Below are 21779 nucleotides of genomic sequence, written 5' to 3' on the forward strand. Positions count from 1 at the left end.
TAACATGGCTGCCGCTTTTTTCCGGCTTGGGGATAAGCCGGAGAAAAGCGGCAGTCTAGACGTGATTCTCCGGAAAATAAACCCTTTTCCAGAGGATCTTTTATTCCTACTTTCAAGGGAAAAGGGTTTATTTTCCGGAGAATCACGTCTAGACTGCCGCTTGTCTCCGGCTTATCCCCAAGCCGGAAAAAAGCGGCAGCCATGTTAATGCAAATACCGTGGGGGATATTTAAATCCCCCGTGGATTTTGCTATTCCAAAGTGTCTAATCTGCATCCCTTTTCCGGAAAAGGGGTGCAGTGTAGACACAGCCAGGGAGTTTTAGGCAGATTGGGTTGGAAAACAATTTTCTCAACCTACACAAGTTTTTGAAATGTTTAATATTTTTTCTTGTCCCAAATTGGGGCAAAAAATTGAAATCTAAAACAGAAGAATATAAGAATGGCCATACCAGGTTAGACCAAAGGTCCATTAAGCCCAGTAACCTGTTTTCAACAGTGGTCAATGCCAGATGCCTCAGAGGAAATGATCAGAACCTGCCATCATCAAGAGAACCTTCCCCTTTCACCTATTCCCAGCTTCTGACAAACAGAAGCTAAGGACACTGTCCCTTCCTATCCCCCAGGAATTTATCTACGTCTTTTCATTTCACAAGCGAGAGTCTGAAAAAAAAATCACATTGGGTCACTCAACATATTTTATTTCAGTAATTTTGAAATGTTTGTGCTTGTATTTCAGCCTTTTAAAAATAACCTTTTTTTTATTATAAAGAAAGTAAAACAAAACAGCAATTTGAAATGGAAAAATCAAAGTTTTCACGTAGAAAATGTCAGAATGGAAAACTTCGTTTTTTGCTGCCCTACTATACTTTAAATTTGCTCAGATTCCTTAAAGCTCAAAATGATTCAAATACAGAAATGGTCTCAATTCATTTCTCAACCATGACAAATTGTCTTACAAATAGGAGACCTTTTTATGTATAGAGAATGCAGTGCAAAGTCCACAGAAAATGTTATTATACAAAGCAACGTAAGTGCATTGACATTTTACCAATAGTCTCCATTGTGTCTCTCTCTTCAATCAGAAGCTGAGCTCTGGGAATATCTATGTGCATCCTTAGCGTCTGCTGCTGCTTGTTAAGAGTATCTGAGGTCCTGGTGTTCTTACTAAGCACAAAAGAGAGACAAACATTAAAATGCCCCTAAATGAACAGATACTTGAATATTTCTTTCCTAAAAATCAGATCAGCTTAAGCTAATAATAAAATGACCACAGTCACCAACATTCTCATCTATTTTCTTTTCTTTCTTTATACCTTGATACAAATAGGTGGTATTAATTCAAACTATGTGGTAGGAGTTTAGAAAAATAGATGGGTTGAGGAACTGAATCTGCCATTATTCTGTGGCTATCAAAAGCCTTTATTGAATCTTTTTCATGCAAATGTTCAGTGAAGCTGAGGAAAACATTTTTTTGTATTTCTCAGATTTGTCTAATGAAACCTTCAGATGACCAAATAGGTCCAATGGAAAGATGGTGTCTTCTGTACATTTCTCATATTAATTGTTTTTCAGCAATGATTTAAATCCTGAACATCGTAAGAATTGTTTAAAAACATCAATCAAACATTAATTAGTGATTCCATTAATAGTAATGAATTGCATAAGTAAATGTGAAGACGTTAGTCCTGTTGACATTGCAGTAGTAAGACATTACAAACCTTGTTAGCATTCGTGGGTTAACTCCTTTAATTGAATCTGGTATTTTAGAGTAGGACTATAAAACAATTATTGTATCATCACACAAGCTGTAACAACTTTAAAGTCTGTGTACCAGAAAATTACTCTGAGAATGAGTCACTTACTAAAAAGTAAATGAAAATGGGTAGTAAAACTCAGTAGCATAATCATGTGCAGTGCAAAATTTGCAGTACAAGCCTCCATTTTGCACTGAGATCCAAGGACTGGTTCACTCCTTTTCATGGAAATAGCAAAGAAAGGAACTCTCCATACACATCTGCTTCTTTTCCCTGAATCATTTTATAAGGGGAATTCCCTCCCCTCACCAAAAGGGCAGCAGTTCTGCTCCTAAACCCAACAGATCCAATCTAGAGCAGATCTTTTAGAAAAAACACCCAACCCCGATTTTAAAATTGTCAGTGATGGAGAGTCTACCATGACCTTTGAAAAATTGTTTCAATGATTGATTATTCCCATCATTAAAAATCTGCACCTTTTTTAGGTGAGTGCTACTATCTCCATTACACAGAGGGAACTAGATCCAGAGAGACTAAGAGTCACCCTGTCAAAGGCATTCAGCTGCTTAAAGACAGAGAGGCACCTAATGGGATTTTCAAAAGTCCCTGAACAGGTTACATTCTTAACTCCCATTGTTTCTCATGAGAGGAGAACCTGCTTGGATGCTTTTGAAATTCTCATTAAGCAGCGATGTCTATCTTTAGGCACTCAAACACCTATGGAAATCTAGTCTTTAGGAACATTCCCCAGTATACATAGGAAACCTGTGACCAAGCAAGGAATTGAACTTGGGTATCCCATGGCTCACACTAGTGCCCTAATCATTGGATCATTTTGTCTCTCTGAGCACCTCTGCACCTGTATATCCCTTTTGGTGCTTAGGCAAGTGAGACGGCAATGTCTGATTCTCTTCGGCACCCACTGCATAATGAAGGTGAGGTTAGCAAGGAAGTTCATCTCTATGAACAACTGCAGAATCACCAGCTCCCAAGACAGCCTTAGTTAGCTATTCAAATGAATACAGAAATCTATTTCATGTTTGACAACAGGTTTTAACAGATTTTTGTGTATAATTAAGATAAAAAGACATCTGAACAAGAAAATACTGATTTCCCTTCAATAACACAATTAGTGAATTATAGGGCTGTTTGGAAAACAAGAATTCCATTTCATGAAAAATTTCAAAGTTTTAAAATGTGTTTTCATTCTGCATCAGGATGAAAATGAAATCTATAGAAGACAGAAAACATATACAAGAGAGACCTGTCCCCAAAGAGCCAATAACACAGTGATTAGGACACTCATGGGACGTAGGAATCCCAGTTTCAAGTTCCTTTTCTGCTCAATTCTCTTATCTCCCACCGCCCCAGAAACCTTTTTCATCAAAGTCTTTCTCTCTCTTCATCTCAATTACATTCTGGAGATGAGAAAGCCTCTTTTTAAAACTGATTTGTCTCCAGGAATAAGTGTTTTTTCAAATAATTGGCACATTCCAACAAAAAATAATGTTGAAAAATTCCCAACCCATGGTAGAGTGGGTTTTAACATTAGGAAATCCCAGCTATTAGAATCAGGAGAATATAATCTCACAGATAAGGATTTCAGAGACTACTTCCCTAACAGAAAAATATAATTGACCTATGTTTTAGTTACTCTGGGATAATAAAAAGAGACTGTAGTGATCATAAGCCTTAAATTTGTCTCAAGGTTGCTAAGCAGATCCTCAGACATTATGATGATGTATACATAATATATCTTATTTAATGCCTCTGGATAAATGTTTGGAGTTTTTTTTAGCAAGTGAAATGAATGATATGCTAAATGTCTGTACATAACTTATTAAAAAGATTAATATAATTTTGAATAATCTGTTTAGACATTAACCTCTCCCCCTTCAACTGAATGAAAAATCTGTACATTCAAAACAGGGCTGAATCTTGTACACCCATGTGTATCCCCAAGGGATTACATATGGTACTAGTGTAAAACTAAAGTAATTTTGTATGCTTGGCCAACAGTCATGCATCTTCATTAATTTTTGGACCTGAGGTCAGTAAGTAGGTTAATGCAAAAGAGGTATGAAAAACCATTCCTTTGCAAATGTGAAGGCTGGGTTAGAGATTTAAGGAGCAATTGATTTAAGGAGCTGTGTTCAACATTAGAAACACAAGGTAGTTAGTTCCTTGTGCCAATCAATGATGAATAGTAATGGGGAAGCTATCTGGAACTGTGCTGCCAAAAGTAACATCACCAAGCTGAGTTTAAATACCAGTAACTATTATTAACTTAAGGCATGACGGTCAAATCAGATAACTTTCACTGAACTGTTAACAATGGAGGCTTGAGTAGCTTCCCCGAGGATCTGACTGAAATACTCCAAACAAAGGCTTTCAGCACAAAGACTAAAGATCTATCCTTAACCTCTTTCTTCTTAAATCCACTCACAAGGGCACAAATATTCCCAAAGGAGATTTCTAGACCATCTAGTTTTGTACATGATACTAGGTTCTGATATAATATAAAGAAATCTTATTCATAATGTATTAAGAAATTTACCATATGTAACTCTGTGGGTTATTGGGATGTTGCCTTCTTTGTCTAAAAAAGGCCTAATTTTTCAAAAGTTAACTAGTCATTTTGGGAACCTCAGTTTTTGGTTACCCGAGCTGAGATAACTCTTAAAGGGTACGTCTAGACTACAGGCTTTTTTCAACAGAGGCTTTGTCGACAGCTCTATCAACAAAGCAAGCTGCTTTTTTGACAGAGAGTCGAGACGCTCTCTTTTGAAAAAGCACAGTGTGGATGCAATAGTGCCTTTTTTCGACATAACTCTGTCGAAAAAAGGCATTATTCCTCGTAGAATGAGGTTTACTGCCATTGACAAAACTGCCACATTCTGTTGACAGAACTCGACAAAACCCTGTAGTTTAGACACACCCAAAGGGGCCTAGTTTTTCAGCATGCATTGTGCATGTACTCTCTGGAAAACATGCTCTGTGAAAGCGGCACACGATGGGCACCAAAAATTACAAGTCACTTTTGAAATTGTAGTCCTAAATCACACATTTATTCAAAAAGCCCATTTTGGTAATTTTTTGAATAAAATCAAGTGAATTGTTTCTTAATGGGGTGGAGGAAGGAATGACTGTCCAAGGAAATTTGTCCAGGGAAATAAAAGCAGTGTAGCTAAAGAATTAGTCCAGGGAAATACAGGCAAAAGACAGGCAAAAGTGATTGCAGATAGGTAACATATTAGCTGCATTACTCAATTTTAGCAGTGCAAGTAAATTTTGAGTCTTTTTTGAGCAGAGGCTTGCCAAATGATATGCTTGTCTTTGAGAGATGCAACTTGTCATTTACAGTTAGCTAGGGCTCTAATTCGGCAAACATGTACATAGATAATTGTGTACGCACAAGTAGTGCTATTCAAGTCAACGGGGTTATACAGGTGTGTAAGCATTTGCAGGATGGGGGGGGCTAGATTTCAACCTATACCAACTGATTAACTCTATCTATCACAATCATATCAGAAAGATACAGTATGATAACTAAGGTATGCAGTACATTCCTAAGAAATGTAAAACCTCAGAGAATTTGAATTTTGGAAAATGGTCCAATCTGGCAAATCAGCAGATATCGTGGAAGGTTTTTTTCTAAACATTAAAAAAATATTATTTTCAGCTAATAGAAACCAAAATTGTCCTATTTTCAAAAACCCACAATGCTTTTGAAGTCTGACATTTTTTTCTAGACAAACCAATAAACACTGAAGATATGTAGGTTATTGTTGCAAGAACAGTAATTTTGTTGTCATTTCACAAAATAGCTACAGTGAAAGCTTTGTTATCTGGTACTCATAGGGAATGGGGCTTGCTGGTTAATTGAATGTGCAGGATTACAAAGCTTTTTGCCTTGCTCCTGCCTCCTACTGGCAGATCCGGCTCCTGGTAGCTCAAGACAGGCTGAAGAAGTAGGTGGTACCTGCTGATGACATCAGCCAGCAGTGTCAGCTGTCAGAAGCCTGCAATAGCCTGCTGGACAGGCAAGAATCAGGTGTGTGTGCTTGAAGATGCAGTGAGTAGTATAGTGGCTGGGAGCAATGCTGATTAACAAAGTTTTCCGGGTAACAGAATGCCAGGTAACAGAGCTTTCACTGTATATTTCTGGTTAGTAAAATAACTCAGAATAAAACAATAAAATAATAAAATGTCCCACTTTCACAAAGCTCTACTTAGAACCAGCAAGCAATGATGTGCTAGTGTTTTGTTGTATTGCATTGTGTTTTCAAATAAATGTTCCCAGGCATTTATTGCCTTCAATAGGATGATCTCTGCAGAGCAATTCCCTTGATGTATAGTATAAATAAAAGTCAGTGAGCAGGCAAAATGTTCAAAGGGATCTGAACATGTCCACTAATTGATTCTACTAATAGAAGGGGTCTCACATCTTAATAGAGGTATCATCTCATTGATCACCTCTTTTTGCCATTATGACTGCACTAATCACCTCTCTTTACTGACTGAATAAAATCCCTGCAGCAATTTCAGCAACTGCTTAAGTGCAAAACCAATATTAGGAAAGCATACAAATACATCCTCAAGCTCTTTTAATATGATGTAATAGGTGGAACCAAGAAGTAACATGTGACCAACCAGATTTCTGTGGAACTCTGGTGGTCCCTACACCAGTCACTGCTCTTAATTGTAAAGGTGTGTCTACACTGCACCATTATTTCGAGATAACTAGTGTTATTTCAAAATAACAATGTGAGCATCTGTACAGCCATTCCATTATTTCAAAATAATTTTGAAATAATGGACAGCTTAATCTGTAAACATCATTTTATGAGGAATAACACCTATTCTGAAATAGCTATTTTGAAATAAGGCACGCATGGACGCTCCACTGTTGCTATTTCGAAATGACCCCTCACCAGGGCCATTCAAAGTTATTTCTCCCCAGTGCCTCCTGGGGCTCTAAATCGAGATAGCATGTCCACATTAGCGGAGCCTGCCTCAGACTAATTTTAAGGCTTCCTTGAAGTATAGACGTGCTATTTCGAAATAAACTATTTCAGAATAACCATTAAAATGGTATGTTTAGCACATAGACAGAATTCAGGAATGGAGGTTTAATAATTACATTGTTCTGAGGAATGATTTTGAATATGATCCTTTGAACCAAAGATTATTAAATTTAGAATGACTAAACATTATTCTTACCTCATAAGCATTTCAGCCAAACTCTTTGCATCTAGAAGAAAACAGGGCATATATTAGTATCTGATAAGTAGCTAGTTAACACTTTAATTTTTGTGCCACAATGAAAGTTTATTTGGCAGATGGATTATTAAGGAGAAGATTCAGAGTAGCCATTTATTAAAGAGTATTATCTTTCCTCAGATCAGTCACGAAGACATAATAGTCACTAAAACTCCTTATTTTTGTTAAAACAGCATTTGACTATCATATATCTTTCTGACACTCACAGCGTGTATAATTCTCCAGTGGCAGTGAAAATGCTCAAAAACATATTAAAGGCTTTATTGGAAACCATTCCTCTTGGCTTTGAAGAAAACTAATTTTAGAACAGAATAGAATTTAACTTGAAAAAGCTAAAGAAATTCAGTAAAAAAAGAGAGAGACAATATAAAAACTAGAACAGCCCCAATAAAAGCCTTAATACTGTCCTTTCTGCAACACGATTAGCTTTAAAAAAAACCAGGATGAGTTGAAGTAGTTCACAAAGTTTCAGGTGGCTCTCAATAGGAGCAAATCACTAGATGAATGGTCAGTCTCCTATCTAGGAGTCACCAAATCAAATCTTTGATTGGAGAATTGGTCAAGGAAGATTACAAAAGAGTAGGATTGCTTGGTCACCATCAGGTGTCAACAACATTCCATTAGCTATTATACAGAACTACCTCTTTGCCTTCAGAAGGAGCTCTACATATAAATTAGTAGGTAACAGGTTATTCCCATAAGAGTCTGTCCTTCAAAACTATCTCAATGGATGGACATTTCCTCCCTCACCGAGTCCCACTGACTTCAATAGGGTTGCAAGCAGGAGTAAAGTTCTATGAGAGTGTATGGTTTGGGTATCAAGCTGTGATGTTATCCTATTAAAATGGGGCTGCAATCACTGTCACATAGTGGCAACAAAATTTGTGCCAAGAAGGACACATGGCCAGAAAGGGTTAAACAATCCCAGGCTAAATGACCCAGAGTCAACATTTTGGGGCACTTGAGAAAAGCATATGAATGGTAATTAAGGCCATTCAATGCTAATTAGGCTAGAATTCTGAAATGCAAACGTGTAGTGTTAGAAATTAGAGGTAATACTAATTATATGTGTTTATTTATCTTATAGATTTTAACCAGGTAAGCAGACATTTCCTGACAATCACTATAACTGCTGATTCACAGATCAAAAGGTAATGTTAACATTTAGATGAATCATGGGTGAGATAATATCATTGTCTGTGATAAATAGCTTAATGGATAAAAAGAAGTTTCTGCAACCACAAGATGACCATCTCAGTTATGTAACTGAACTTCAAGAACTGAACTCATGTCTATGTTTACTGATCTTTTAACCAATTTTCTTTTTTAATACATTTTATTAAAAATGTATTTAAGTTGATGAGATTTGTCTATAAGTGTGTATTTGGGATAAGGTCAGAAATATGTATTGACCTGAAAGGTAATGTGTCCGGTCCCTTGAGATTTGCAGAACTTTATTTGGCTGGGGAATCTGAGTCTGAGGCTGGGTACTTTAAGGGAACTGTGTGGTTTGGATCTGTGATCGACCAATAAGGTAATACAGAAGCTCTATAGTCACCAAGCCAGCACAACAAATATTGGAATAAATACTAGCTTTGGGGATTGGCCATCCCATTTCCTGCAATGCACCCTAATTAAGCTCCCCTGAAACCCTGAGTATCACACAAGCCACTAGTTTTTCTTTTTTTAAAACTTTCCACTTCAATCCCCTAAGAACTAAGTCCCACACTGAGACACTACAACCTTAAAGTTTCTTTTGTCATAATGATGCTGCTGTATCCTCAGCCTGACCTTCTGGAGGGACTAAATCCTTCAGATAGCAGCTGGGACCTGGGAGCAAGGACAAAGCAGGTCCCATGGGAGACCAGGCCAATGGAGAGAGGCTGTTCTGACAGATAGGAAGATGGGGTAGGTTGGATCCTGCTCCTCCCAGGTGTTGCAATTCAATCTGACATCCAGTACTCAGAAACTGTCCAGTATTCACAGAAGTCCATGGTGATTATTTGAAATTAGCTAGATCCCCCCCTTAGTATACATTTCAGAGAGAGGAAGCTTTGTATGTTATTTATTATGAATATTTATTTACTGTTTTTCCAATTTCTGAGATTATATATTTTTCCTCCTGGAGATCCAAACTACATTTGCCTCTGTATCTTCCCTCCCTTCCTCCTGCCCCTTTTATCTGGGTATTCATTTACCACATATTATCCAATTTTTAAATTGTAAACTGTTTGGAGCAGAGACTGACATTGTTATTTGTAAATGTCTCCCACAATGGAGCACTGATCTTCACTTGGCCCCACATAGCAACAGAGAAATACCTTTTGCTGTTTATGTACCAGTGTTCTTATTGAGGAGGGCAAACTATAGGCATGAGTCCCATGGGTGGCCCCATTATAAAGCCAGCTGTTATTTCAGGGACATTTGTAACGCCCACCACTTCTGAGTATATCACAGACCTGATCACCTCACAAACCTTTGCCATGACAACCCCCACAGCTGGTATACTAACTCCAAACTGCAACAGTCCTGTAGCAAAAACAACAAGGAACCCTATGGCATCTCAGGGTATGTCTACACTACAGAGTTAGTTCGAACTAACGGACGTTAGTTCGAACTAACTTTGATAGGCGCTACACTAGCGCTCCGCTAGTTCGAACTTAGTTCAACTCAGACTTCACAACATTGTTGCGATACATAAAAGCTCCTCTCTACCCTGCAGAACAGGTCCATCCTTGCTCCTATGCAGAATACACTGCTGCGTAGGAAACCTGAAAATTTTTGGCACCACGGGGTACCCCTCCCCCTTTTCCTATCTCTTTTCTGTGGTTGCTGCAGCCTGGTGAGAGCTCTGGAAAGGATTCAGTTAACTTAGAAGAAGCCTGCCAGATGTATTAGCAGAACACTGAATCTGTGAAAGAGTCATTCAGTCATTTACCAGGGATTTGGAACCCCCGGGTATATACTGTCATTTCTGAATTTATTGTGTTAGTCTACAGGACCTGAGTTTAAAAATTGCTTTACAATATTTCAGGGATTAGTGTGTTGCTGAAGATTATAAAATCACATCTCTAGAAAAATCATCATCCTACCTCAGGTTGCCATCAGATATAGAGCCACCAGTATAACCATTCTACGTAGGGCCCCATAAACCCTAAGGACGGACCTGCTGCAGGAAGCTTTAAATCAGCAACCCATAGTGAGACCACAGACAGTAGAATGCTGGTTGTAACCAAGTAAAAGTTTTTCTATGGAATTTTCTCTCACTGTAGCTTTTCCATTTGGCTCTAGAAAGGAAATACATTCTGAAACACCCAGGGCCATTTATATGGAATAAATGCAATGCAGCATCAATATGCTCCCTCATTTGTCCTTTCCCCCTGATTTCAAGCAACCTTCTTCCACGTAGTCTCAGCTCCTGCTCAGCTGTATTCTGATCCTCGCTGTATCTGGAAAACCTGAGTGTATTTATGTTCTCACCACCACAAATGTGTGGCAGGGTATTCATATATTTATTTAGCTGGTCTGAGAACATTTGTGTAAGGGAGCATCTCCTCATAATTTCACCACACTGCCAGAAAGAAACCTGCAGCTCTATCAATGGTGCATACAACCGCTGAATGAGAAAATACTGCAGTTTAACTGCAGCATCGATATTAAGCACAGCAACTAGCCAAGTTGGTCCATTTCCTCAGAAAATAGTACCAACATAATACGCAATGGTTTTACGTGCCTTCCGTGCTGTATACACAGGTTACACATGCATGGCAGTGACTTGCTGAATGAAAACTAATGTACTAAGACTACATGAAAGGTGACTCATAGAGTCTGTGAATACTTTACACATTTAGTTTTTTTTAAAAAAAAAACCCCACCTATGCCATCTGCAATAAGACAATAATATATCTGAAGCATTAACTGAAGCAGAAATGCAGACTCATTGGCAAGCTAACTTCACATGCTAGAGATCTTCTGGTACATGACTATATCAGGATGTGATAAATGGGAAATCCAGCCTCTGCACTGACTTTCGCTCCCTGGGATCTCATCAGTTTTATTTCTTAACCCTTTAGGGTTAACCTTGAGGAAATCAGCGGCCATAGTGCAGTTTTAAATTGGATGTTGCCACTTATCAGGTATCATTATGAGCTGATATCTCCTTCTTGGATTAAAGTGAACTGATATTCAAAGCAAAGGAGATACTGTTTCAGTAACAGTGAGAGCAAGGTTAATAGCAGAAAAAGAGTGAAAGTCAGCAGATTCCTTGGTTCTGATACTTAGTTACTGAATCACTATACGACCTCAGGGAGTCACTTGTCTTCCTTGTGCCTCAGGGTATGTCTACACTACCCTCCTACTTTGAACTAGGAGGGTAATGTAGGCATACCGCACTTGCAAATGAAGCCCGGGATTTGAATTTCCCGGGCTTCATTTGCATAAGCGGGGAGCCGCCATTTTTAAAACCCCGCTGGTTCGAACCCCGTGCAGCGCGGCTACACGGGGCACGAACTAGGTAGTTGGAACTAGGCTTCCTAGTTCGAACTACCGTTACTCCTCATTTCACGAGGTTTTAAAAATTTCACAAGGTTTTAAAAAGCGGGGTTTTAAAAATGGCGGCTCCCCGCTTATGCAAATGAAGCCCGGGAAATTCAAATCCCGGGCTTCATTTGCAAGTGCGGTATGCCTACATTACCCCGCTAGTTCGAACTAGTGGGGTAGTGTAGACATACCCTCAGTCAATACGAATGAAAAAATTTGGATAAACAACTGATCAAAAACCATGTAGTGTCTCTGTACTGAAAGTCCTTTAATAAATAAATCATACAACATGTCAGATAGGAGGAGGACAATTTTTAGTGGTCTCTTCATTTAAAAACAATTATTAAAATGCTTTAGAAGGGAGAGAATACTGGCTAGGTTGCATAATTTGCCTGGGAAGAACTGAAGCCATAGCTCCATTCTACATCACAACCATAACCCAAATATAGATCACAGAGATGATGCTTTTGTGAAAAATGCACTACAAGTGACATCAATCTCTGAAAAAGATTTGGAAGTTATAGTAGATAATCAGTTAAGCATGAACTCCCATTGTGGCACTATGGCCAGAAGAACTAATGTGATCCTGTGATGCACATATTGGGGAATCACAAATAGGAGTAGAGAGGTTATTTTCCCCCTGTATTTGTCTCTGGTGCTATTGCTGTGTCCAGTCCTGGTATGCACAATTCCAGGATGGTGTTGCTACTTTGGAGAGAGTTCAGGGAAGAGTAATCAGAATGATTAAGGGGTTAGAAAGCATGCCATATAGTGCTAGATTCAAAGAGCTCAATCTACCTCGTTTAACAAAGAGAAAGTGAAGGGATGGCTCGACTATAATCTATTTGTATCTACATGGAGAACAAATATTATAAATGGGTTCTTCAATCTATCAGAGAAATGTACATCATTATCCAGTGGCTAGAAATGGAAGCTAGACTGGAAATAAGGCAGAAATATTTGACAGTGCATATAATTAACCATTAGAACAATTTTCTAAGACTTGTCGTAGATTCTCCATCTCTGACAATTTTAAAATCAGGTTTGGATGTTTTTCTAAAAGATCTGCTCCAGGAACCATGTTGGGGAACTTCTATGGCCTGTGTTACACAGGAGGTCAGAAACTAAATGCTCACAGTGGTCCCTTCTGGAAGATATACAGGTGAGGGGGGGAAATAAAATACCATGCAATAATATTAATACTTCGTAAAATGATCTTGACAAACTTTTATATGGAAAAATAATTTTAGAATTATTTTAAATGTAAATAATGTCATATGATATGATATGATTTAAAAATTGCCAGAGATGGAGAATCCATCACTAGTCTTAGTAAATTAGGATCATATCATAGCTCATGATGAAATACTTTCCATTATGACAGGAAATCAGAAAGGTGTTAAACAGCATCTACTAAAGTTAGGAATTTTAAAATCAGCTGTTCTAGACAATTTGCATCCAAGAGTTCTAAGAGACTTGGCCAAGACATTTTCTGGCCCATTAATGTGGACTTCTGATAAACCTTAAAACACTAGGAAGAGCTCAAAGGACAGAGAAAAGATACTTTCATGTCAAATATAAAAATATTACCTGGGGCCAACCAAACAATTATATGTAGCAATGCAAGTTGGGTGGCATAGTCCAGTATGTCATACCAGAAAGATATTTGTAGCTGGTCTAGTGTGCCAGAAAGACATAGCAGGAGCAGAAGGTGATGCTGCCCAGCAGCTCCTCTGATGTGCTTGTACAGTCCCCAACACTTTCATGTAGGGTCTCCTCTATCTGTACATTTGCCCCACTGGAGGATAGGGCTGGAGCAGTAGAGCCTCAGTAGAGGAGCTGTTGGTGTGGGGCCTCCCTGGTACCTCCATTGCCACATTCTACTCCTTTCCCCACTGCAGTTCCTAGGAGAGCCCTATGATTCACGGATCTCCTGGGAACCACAGCAGGGAAGGGAGCAGAGCTCTGGCAACTTCTCTGTTGTGGTTCTACTGCTCCCACCCTGTTCTCCAGAAAGGCTGCTATACAGATCCTGGACAGATATACTTGTGTGGAAGGGCTGGGGTGGCAGAGCCATGCCAGAGGAACTGCCAGTGTGGGGTTGTCTAATGGCCCCACACTCTGCTCTTTTTGTTACTACAGTTCCAAAGTCTCTGACATAGAGGGAGAACAGAAACTCCCATCTCCAGGTAAAGGAGGTTGATCACAGGGTGGGTTGGAAGAGGATGGGGAAAGCATGGGAGCCTTGGGCTGGGGTGCAGAGTAGGGAGGAGTCATGTGGAGGAGGGTCATGTGATTATAGGCCAGTCATCCATGCAAGGCAAATAAAATGACTGCTACTGGACGAAGAATTAAAGAAGGGCAATATAATTAATGGCAATCAACATGGGTTTATGGAAAACAGAACCTCTCAAACTAACTTGATATCTTCCTTTGATGAGATTACAATTTGGGATGACCATGGCAATATTGTTGCTGTAAGGTACTTAGACTTCTTTGTGATATCTGACTTGGTAGCACACAATATTTTGAATAAGAAACAAGAATGAGAGAAAAGATAAAATACATTAAATTGATTTAAAATTAGCAGGTAGGACTCAAAAATGTAACTGTAAGAAACATTTTTACGTTTGTTTTGATCCTGAAATTGGATTAAAAGTCATAATATTCTTTTCTGACCAGGACTGAAAAGTTTTGAATCAGAAACTTCAAAACAGATATGTGTCTAAATGGGGTCCCACAGGGATTGGCTCTTGGCCCTAAACTATTTAACATTTTTTTATCAGTGACATGGAAGAAAGCATAAAGCCTTTCCTGAGAAAGCCTGCAGAGAATACAAAGATTCAGTGTAAATAATGGAGTGGTAAATAATGAAAAGGACAGGCAACTGATATAGTGTGATATGTAAGCTGGAGGCAAGTAAACAATATGAGTTTCAATATAATGAAGTGTAACATCATACATCTCAGCAGAAAGAATGTAAGCTATATTTACAGGTTGGGGGTGTCCTATCCTGGGAAGCAGTGACTGTGAAGATTATTTGGGGGTCATGCTCGATAATCAGCTGAACATGAGCTGCTAGAATGATGTGGTGGCCAAAAAGACTGATGCAATATTTATATGTGGCTATGTCTACACTGCAGCGCTATTTCGGGATAGCAGAGGATTGCTATTCCAATGTTCCTGTAAACCTCATTCCACAAGGAGGAAGGTTCATTTTAGAATAGTGATTTATTTAAAAATAAGTGCTGTGTAGTCAGAGACAAATTTCAAAAAAAGCTGTTTTTAAATTGACTCAAAATAAGCTATGCAATTTACTTAGCTCAAATAGTGTAGCTTATTCCAAACTATGGGTACAGTGTAGACGCACCCTGCATGAACACAGAAATATTTAGTAAGAGTAGATAAGCTATATTTCTATTTTCAGCACTGTGTCCTGTTCTGATTTGCACGATTGAAAAAGGATGCTGTAAAACTGGAAAATGTTGGGAGAAGAGGCATGAATAATTTATCTCTGAACTGAATTAACTCTGGTGGATTAATTTAATACATCAGAAGAACTTTAGAGAGAGTTTCCCTGTAGGTGCCAACTCCATGGGTGCTCCAGGGCTGAAGCACCCATAGAAAAAAAACCTGTGGGTGCTTAGCAACCACAGCAATCCATTGATCAACTGCAGGGAAACAGGGGCTAGGGAAGCAGAAGGAGCAAGGGTGGAAGAGGAGAAAGGGCAGAGTGCACTAAGGGGAGGGGGCAGAGGAGGAAGGGGTGAGGTGGAAGGAGAAGCATCCACCCACAGAGAAGAAACTCAGCACCTGTGAGTTTCAACCTCTATACAGTCTGACAATGGGATTTTGAATATCTTAATAATGAAATCTTTACACCCACTGAAGTACATGTGAAAAGTCCCCCCATAATGTTCCACAGGAGGTTTTCATTAGATTAGGTTGGCAGAATGCTGAGGATAGTTTTGCATTCTCTGTGTATAAAAATTATGCCCCGTATCAAAAGACTCAACAAGCTCTATTTAGTTTATGAGAGAGAAAGTTAAGCGGTGTTTAGGGGTGAGTTGCTCAGAGTCTACCTATATGGGGAATGGAAATTTGACACTAGAAGGCTCTTCTGTGTAGTAGACAAAGATACTATAAGATCCAGTGGCATGAGGTTGGTACTAGCCAAATTCAGACTAGGAACAAAGTGCAGATCTTTAATGAGGATAATTAATTACTGGAACAATTAACGAAGGGCTGTGGTAGATTCTCCATTACTGTCAATCTTAAAATCAAGGTTAGATGTCTTTCTAAAATATATGCTCTAGTTATGCCCTAACAGGAATTAATTCGGGGAAGTTCTGTGGACCATATTATACAGCAGGTTAGACTAGGTAACCACAGTTAATCCTTCCAGTCTTACACTCTATGAAAAATCAAAGTAATTATGAGTAAAAATACTCTGGATGTGTACAGTAACAATGCTTTTTATCCAATGATTGCAAATCATTTTATAGCCATTAAGGGCTGAGCCTCACAATGTCTCTGAGAAGTAAGTAAATATCAGTATCCCATTTTAATGATGAGGAAAACTGAGGCACAGAGAGGCAAATGAGTGTGATATGACTACTGTCACACAGGAAACCTACTGAAGATCTAGACACTGAATCCAGTGCTCCTGATTCACTGTGCTGTGCTTTAATACAGAGTCATTCCCTCTTTGTGATGGCTACATTGGCACAGTTTTACACAAGGGCCTACCGGAAGGCAGGAGGAAGAAGAGGAGAGTGGATACAAAAATTGGGATGAAGATCATGGAAACTTAGGGCTGGCCCCAGTTTCAATTCTCAAGATCACATGTTGCGTGACATATATAGGACTCATTTTCTTTCATGCACTTGGAAATAAACTCATTTTAAGGATTAAAAATATTTGTCTTTATGTAGTGCAGGTGTCAAAAGACTTTTAGCAAAATAATTTTATTAAGCCTTGTATAGGCTTTGTGCAGGTTTATGAATTGTTGTGCAGGCTTCACAAATATTACCAAGTCATGAGGCACACAGGGCAGGGTGCAGACATGGTATTCAGCCCCCATCGCCAATAGTTATGATGGACTGATCAGTGCATTCATCACAAGAAACAATGAAATTGCATTAATTCACAGTATTAATATGTATGTGAAGTGCAGACACTTATGTATGAATAGGGAAATGATTAGAGAAAAAGACAGCTCAACAACAAAGGAAATGAGAAATAATAGGACAGCAGAGTTAAATAGACAATTTATAATTTTCTATTTGAAGTGAACCGTGAAGTATGCTATTATTACATTTCTACTATAATATAGTATATTATACAATATAATTAATGTCCATTCCAATAAGAAATGTGATCACATCTTTTGCAAAAGATATATGAGTAAGTCAGGGTATGTCTACAGCGTTATTTCGAATTATCTTATTTCAAAATAGTTAATTTGAAATAAGTTATTTCGAAATAACGCGTCTACATGCAAAATGCATTTCGAAATAGTGTTGTGCTATTTCAAAATAGCGTGTCTACACTGATTGAACGCTGAATCGCATTTAAGGGCAGCTGAATCCGGTTCCAGCAGGGCATCAGGTCAGTAGTTGCTTTGTGTGGCTGCTGCCTGAGGCTATCTGAGGCTTGTGCTTAAAGGGACCCCCTGGACATCCGGTTCTTAGCTTTCCCTGCTTGCTTGCCTACCTTGCTGAGGGACATCAAAGCTTTTTTCTCTCTGTCTGCCTTGGTTGCCCTGGCTCAGGACACCACAGCACTCGGCACCTTGGAGCCAGAGTCGCCTCTGGGCACTCTGGTGCCCATTTTGGACGCGTTGCTGCAAGCCTGGCTCCAATTGCTGGAGACTGCCTGGCAGCATCTGCTGCAGCCCAACCCCTAGGCCCTCTTCCCAACCCCCTTGGGGGCCAGAGAGGAGCAGCAGTAACGCCCGGACGCCAGCGTGCCCTGCTGCATCTGGCGTCTGGACACCAGCAGCGACTGGTGGGACCACATCGTCCTGGAGCTCTGGGGAGACCAACAATGGACCGAGAACTTCAGGATGAAGAAGGACACCTTCCTCAAGCTCTGTGAGTGGCTTGCCCCTGCTCTGTGGCGACGGGACATACACGAGGCCCGCCATTCCCCTCCACAAGCATGTGGCCATCGCCCTATGGAAGCTCTCCACACCGGATAACTACCAATCCGTGGTGAAACAGTTCAGCGTGGGGAGATCCACCATTGGAGCAGTGCTCATGCAGGTATGGCAATCTCCGGGCACTGTGAGAGAAGAGGGGGTGCAAAGAGGGGATGGGCTGCTCTAGAGAAAAGGGGGGGAGGTGGTGAAAGTCCCCATCACAGGAGGGTTTGGTCTGTCCCAGCCACACTACGGACTGCCCACGGTGGCCAGTATTGCAGGGGGGATTGCTCCTGGGAGTGGGGGTGCAGGGCAGTGGCAGGGAAGGAGCACCCTTAGCCACCCTGGCACCTCACTGACTCTCGGTTTTGTGTGTCCTTTTGCAGGTGGTCAAGGCCATCAACAGAGTGCTGCTCCACAGAATCGTCCGCCTCACCGATTTGGACGCTGTGATTGAGGGGTTTGGCACCCTGGGCTTCCCCAACTGCTGGGGGGCAATCGACAGGATGCACATCCCCATCCGTGCCCCAGACAACCAGGCCTCCCTCTACATCAGCCGGAAGGGATACTTCTCGGTCATCCTACAGGCCGTGTCTGACCGCTGGGACCAGTTCGTGGACATCAACATGGGCTGGTCCAGCAAAGCCTACAACGCGTGGGTGTACCGCAATGCCTCCATGTGCCAGAGGCTGCACACCAGGAATTTCTTCCCCGACCGCCATATCAGGGTTGGGGACATGCCTGTGTGCCTGGGGTGGATGTGGCTTACCCGCTACAACCCTGGCTCATGAAGCCCTACACGGGACACCTCAACCCCTCCCGACAACCCTTTAATGCCAAGTTCAGCAGGGCCCACATTGTGGTAGAGGGTGCCTTCAGCCAGGTGAAGGGCCGCTTTAGATGCCTCCTCACCCGCCTGGACCTCTTTGAGCAGAATATTCCGCACGTGGTGGCAGCGTGCTGTGTGCTGCACAATTTGTGTGAGCAGAAGGGGGAGGCTTTCCTGCCAGCCTGGATGGCAGAGGCCAACCACTTGGCTGGCCTCTATGAGCAGCCCTGCATGGCTGCCAGCTGGGAGGCCCATTGGGGGGCTGTCCATATCCGAGAGGCCCTGCGGGAGAGCTTCCACCCGGAGGAGGACTAAAGTCTCCCTGGTGTGCCCCACTGGGGGCTTGTGCTTCATTTCACCCTGACATCCTTTCACAGACCCCTCCCTAATCCCCCTTCTTGATATAAAATAAAGACACATGTGTTGACAAAAACAAACTCTGTTTATTGAACAAAACTAGGGTGAGGGGGGAATGAGGGTGGGAGAGGGGAGGGGTAAACCTGGGCGGAGGGAGCTAGTAGGGGGAGGTAAGGGGAGGAAGGGGGAGGAGAAACTCAGAGTTGGGGGTCTTGCTGGTCCACCTATCTCCCAGCACTAGGGTGCGGGGGCCTCCGCGTCCCCGGGGGGGGAGCAGGTGGAGAGGATGGGGTGGGTGGGGAGGGGGGGGGAGGAAGAAGCAGGAGGGGGAGCAGGAGTGGGAGGAGGAGCGATAGCTGCGGCAGCTGTAGAGGCTGGAGTGGCAGCAGGCAGCAATCTCTGCACCAGGGTCTGCAGGTGGTCGCAGATGGCATGGCCCTGGGCAAGCAGCTCCCGCAAGCTCTCCCGCCACAGCTGCAGGTCTTCCTGCACCTAGTGCTCCTGGCAGTGGACCTGCCTTCGCAGGAGCTCCAGGTGCTGCTGCTGGTACTCCTCCTGATTCTGGGCCAGTCTGCTTAGGGCCTGGGTGCGGAAGGATGTCCTGGGGAGGGTGGTACACCCTGCACTCACAGCTGCTGCGGCTGTGGAAAAACACGAGAGGTGGTCAGTTCTCCCTGGGGACACAGTGGGTGAAGCCCAGCCCCCCACTGCAAGGTTAGGACGGCAGGTGTCTGCACCATCATGTCCTGTTATCCCCAGAGTGAGCTGGTCCCTGTGCTGTATATAGTGTGGGTGTGGGGGGGGGGAGGGGAGATGTGCCCTGCCTCTGTGTAGAGGGGGCTTGTGGAGGGCTGGCTGCCACACAGGGGCCCTGGCCTCTTACCCACACACATGTATGTATGAAGGCACATGATATGCTTCTGACCCCAGGGAAGGACACTGCACGATGTGCCTTCATACATACATGTGTGTGTGTTAACAGGTCAGGGCCCCTGTGTGGCAGCCAGCCGGGGCCACATGCTCAGGGTGGCGTGGCACATGCACAGGTTGCTGCGTGCTCTGTGGTCAGCAAGGCCCACAGGCACGGTCCCTGGTCTCTCTCTCCCGCCCCCCCTCCACCCCGCATAAGGGGACAGTGATGGCACTCACATGGCAAGGCCCCTCTGGCCTCGGATGACACCGGTGACAGGCTTGCTGGGATGGCTCAGAGGTCCTGGGTGCGGGGCGTGCTCTCTTCAGGCTCCTGCGGCTCCTGACCATCCTCCTCCTCCTCTTCCTCCTCGGTGTCATGGGCAGGACCCTCTGGGGTCGATGACCACTTGGGGGGCACGGACCATCTGACCCCCCAGGATGCGGTTCAGGGCATCGTAATAGGGGCAGGGGTCCGGGTCAGCCCCTGGTTGGCAGCTGCCCCCTGAGGCCCTGGCATAGGCCTGCCGCAGCTCTTTCATTTTCATGTCCACCTACTCCTGGGTGCGCACGTGGCCTTTGGTGGCCAGCCTGTCAGCCATCCGCCTGTAGACAGCCATGTTCCTGTGTCTAGTGCAGAGATCGTGGACATTGGAGGCCTCCCCCCAAACCTCAATGAGATCCACGATCTCCGCACTAGACCAGGAAGGCACCCACCTTTTGTGGCCCCTGGCAAGCTCCTGGGAGCTGCCAGCTTGCTCCGGGGGAGCGGTGGAGGGCTGGGTGCCACTGGGTTGCTGGCTCATGCCGGGCCAGGTGCACGGACTGCTGGCTCTGTGCTGGCAGGCTTTAAGCTGGCACAGGCACTGTGGCCAGAGTCTACCCCTTTAAGGGCTCTGGGGCTAGGGTGGGGAGCAGAAGAGTTTTCCTGGTTGTGCCCAGAGTGGCCACCAAGGCACCCTGGGAAAGGCTGGAGGCTCCCTATTTTGAAATAAGCATCTACACTGCTTATTTAGATTTAGCTATTTTGAATTTGGCATTATTCCTCGTGGAATGAGGTTTACCAAATTCAAAATAAGCACTCTGCTATTTCGATTTAATTTTGAAATAGCGGTTTGGCTGTGTAGACACTAGGAAAGTTAATTCGAAACAACGGCTGTTATTTCAAATTAATTTTGATGTGTAGACATAACCTCAGGAAATTTAACGGTGTGTTTTTCTAGCTCATTTATATCTGGATAGTGCATCAGATTATCCTAGGTGTCTGGCTTATATTTTTTTGAAAAGTGGATTTCTTCCCACTTCCATCAAGAACATGTTCTTTCTAAGAAATTGTAAGTAGAGATGCTAAAATTCTTTAAAAAAATAACCTCATGGAACATGTTTTCCCCAGATAAAATAATCACTTTCCATATGGACACGAGACATTCATTTTTCAGAAAGTTATTTCTTCACAATGCCCCCAAAGAGTCATTTCTGTAAAAAAAAGTAAAAAACAAACAAAGAAAAACCCAGTCCCACCTGTACTACTATATTTACTAATCATATCACAGGAAATGAAACTTTATAGTAAAATATATAGAAAAATATTTTTCATATGCTACACAAACTGTCTCAAGATTTTCTGTAAACAGGCCCATTTATGCATTCATGCTAGGTGTCCATAAGTATGTGAGAATAAATGCCAAATATCTTCTCTTACCTCTGAGTCGCTTCAGTCTCTGCTCCCTCCTCCTCCTTCGCACAATCAGCAGAAGCACAAAAAGCAGCAAGACCCCCACCAAGATACAGGAAATGGTCACCAACATCTTTAGCCCTTCGTTGGTCGCCAGACCATCTTCACTTTGGACAACTGATTTAATGAGTGGAGGGATTGTACCTGGAAACAGTGTCATGACATTAGATGCCTATTAATGAAGAGAAAAGGTTGCGTTTTCAGAAACTACAGCGTATTGAACCTGTACT

At 42.1% G+C, this 21779-nt stretch overlaps 1 protein-coding gene across 1 annotated transcript in view; it reads right to left on the reverse strand.

Moving 5' to 3' along the window:
• DSCAM (DS cell adhesion molecule) overlaps positions 1 to 21779 on the reverse strand; it is a 697767-nt gene that overhangs the window by 53334 nt on the left and 622654 nt on the right. Inside the window, exons 27-29 of the mRNA XM_075912112.2 lie at positions 21517 to 21693; positions 6979 to 7009; positions 1050 to 1165 (exon numbers count right to left, since the gene is read on the reverse strand). Coding sequence (XP_075768227.1) covers positions 1050 to 1165; positions 6979 to 7009; positions 21517 to 21693 — 324 coding nt within the window. The remainder of the gene's footprint in view (positions 1 to 1049; positions 1166 to 6978; positions 7010 to 21516; positions 21694 to 21779) is intronic.

This window comes from Pelodiscus sinensis, chromosome 1 (assembly GCF_052426305.1).
Source record: "Pelodiscus sinensis isolate ZL-2025 chromosome 1, ASM5242630v1, whole genome shotgun sequence".
NCBI lineage: Eukaryota > Metazoa > Chordata > Testudines > Trionychidae > Pelodiscus > Pelodiscus sinensis.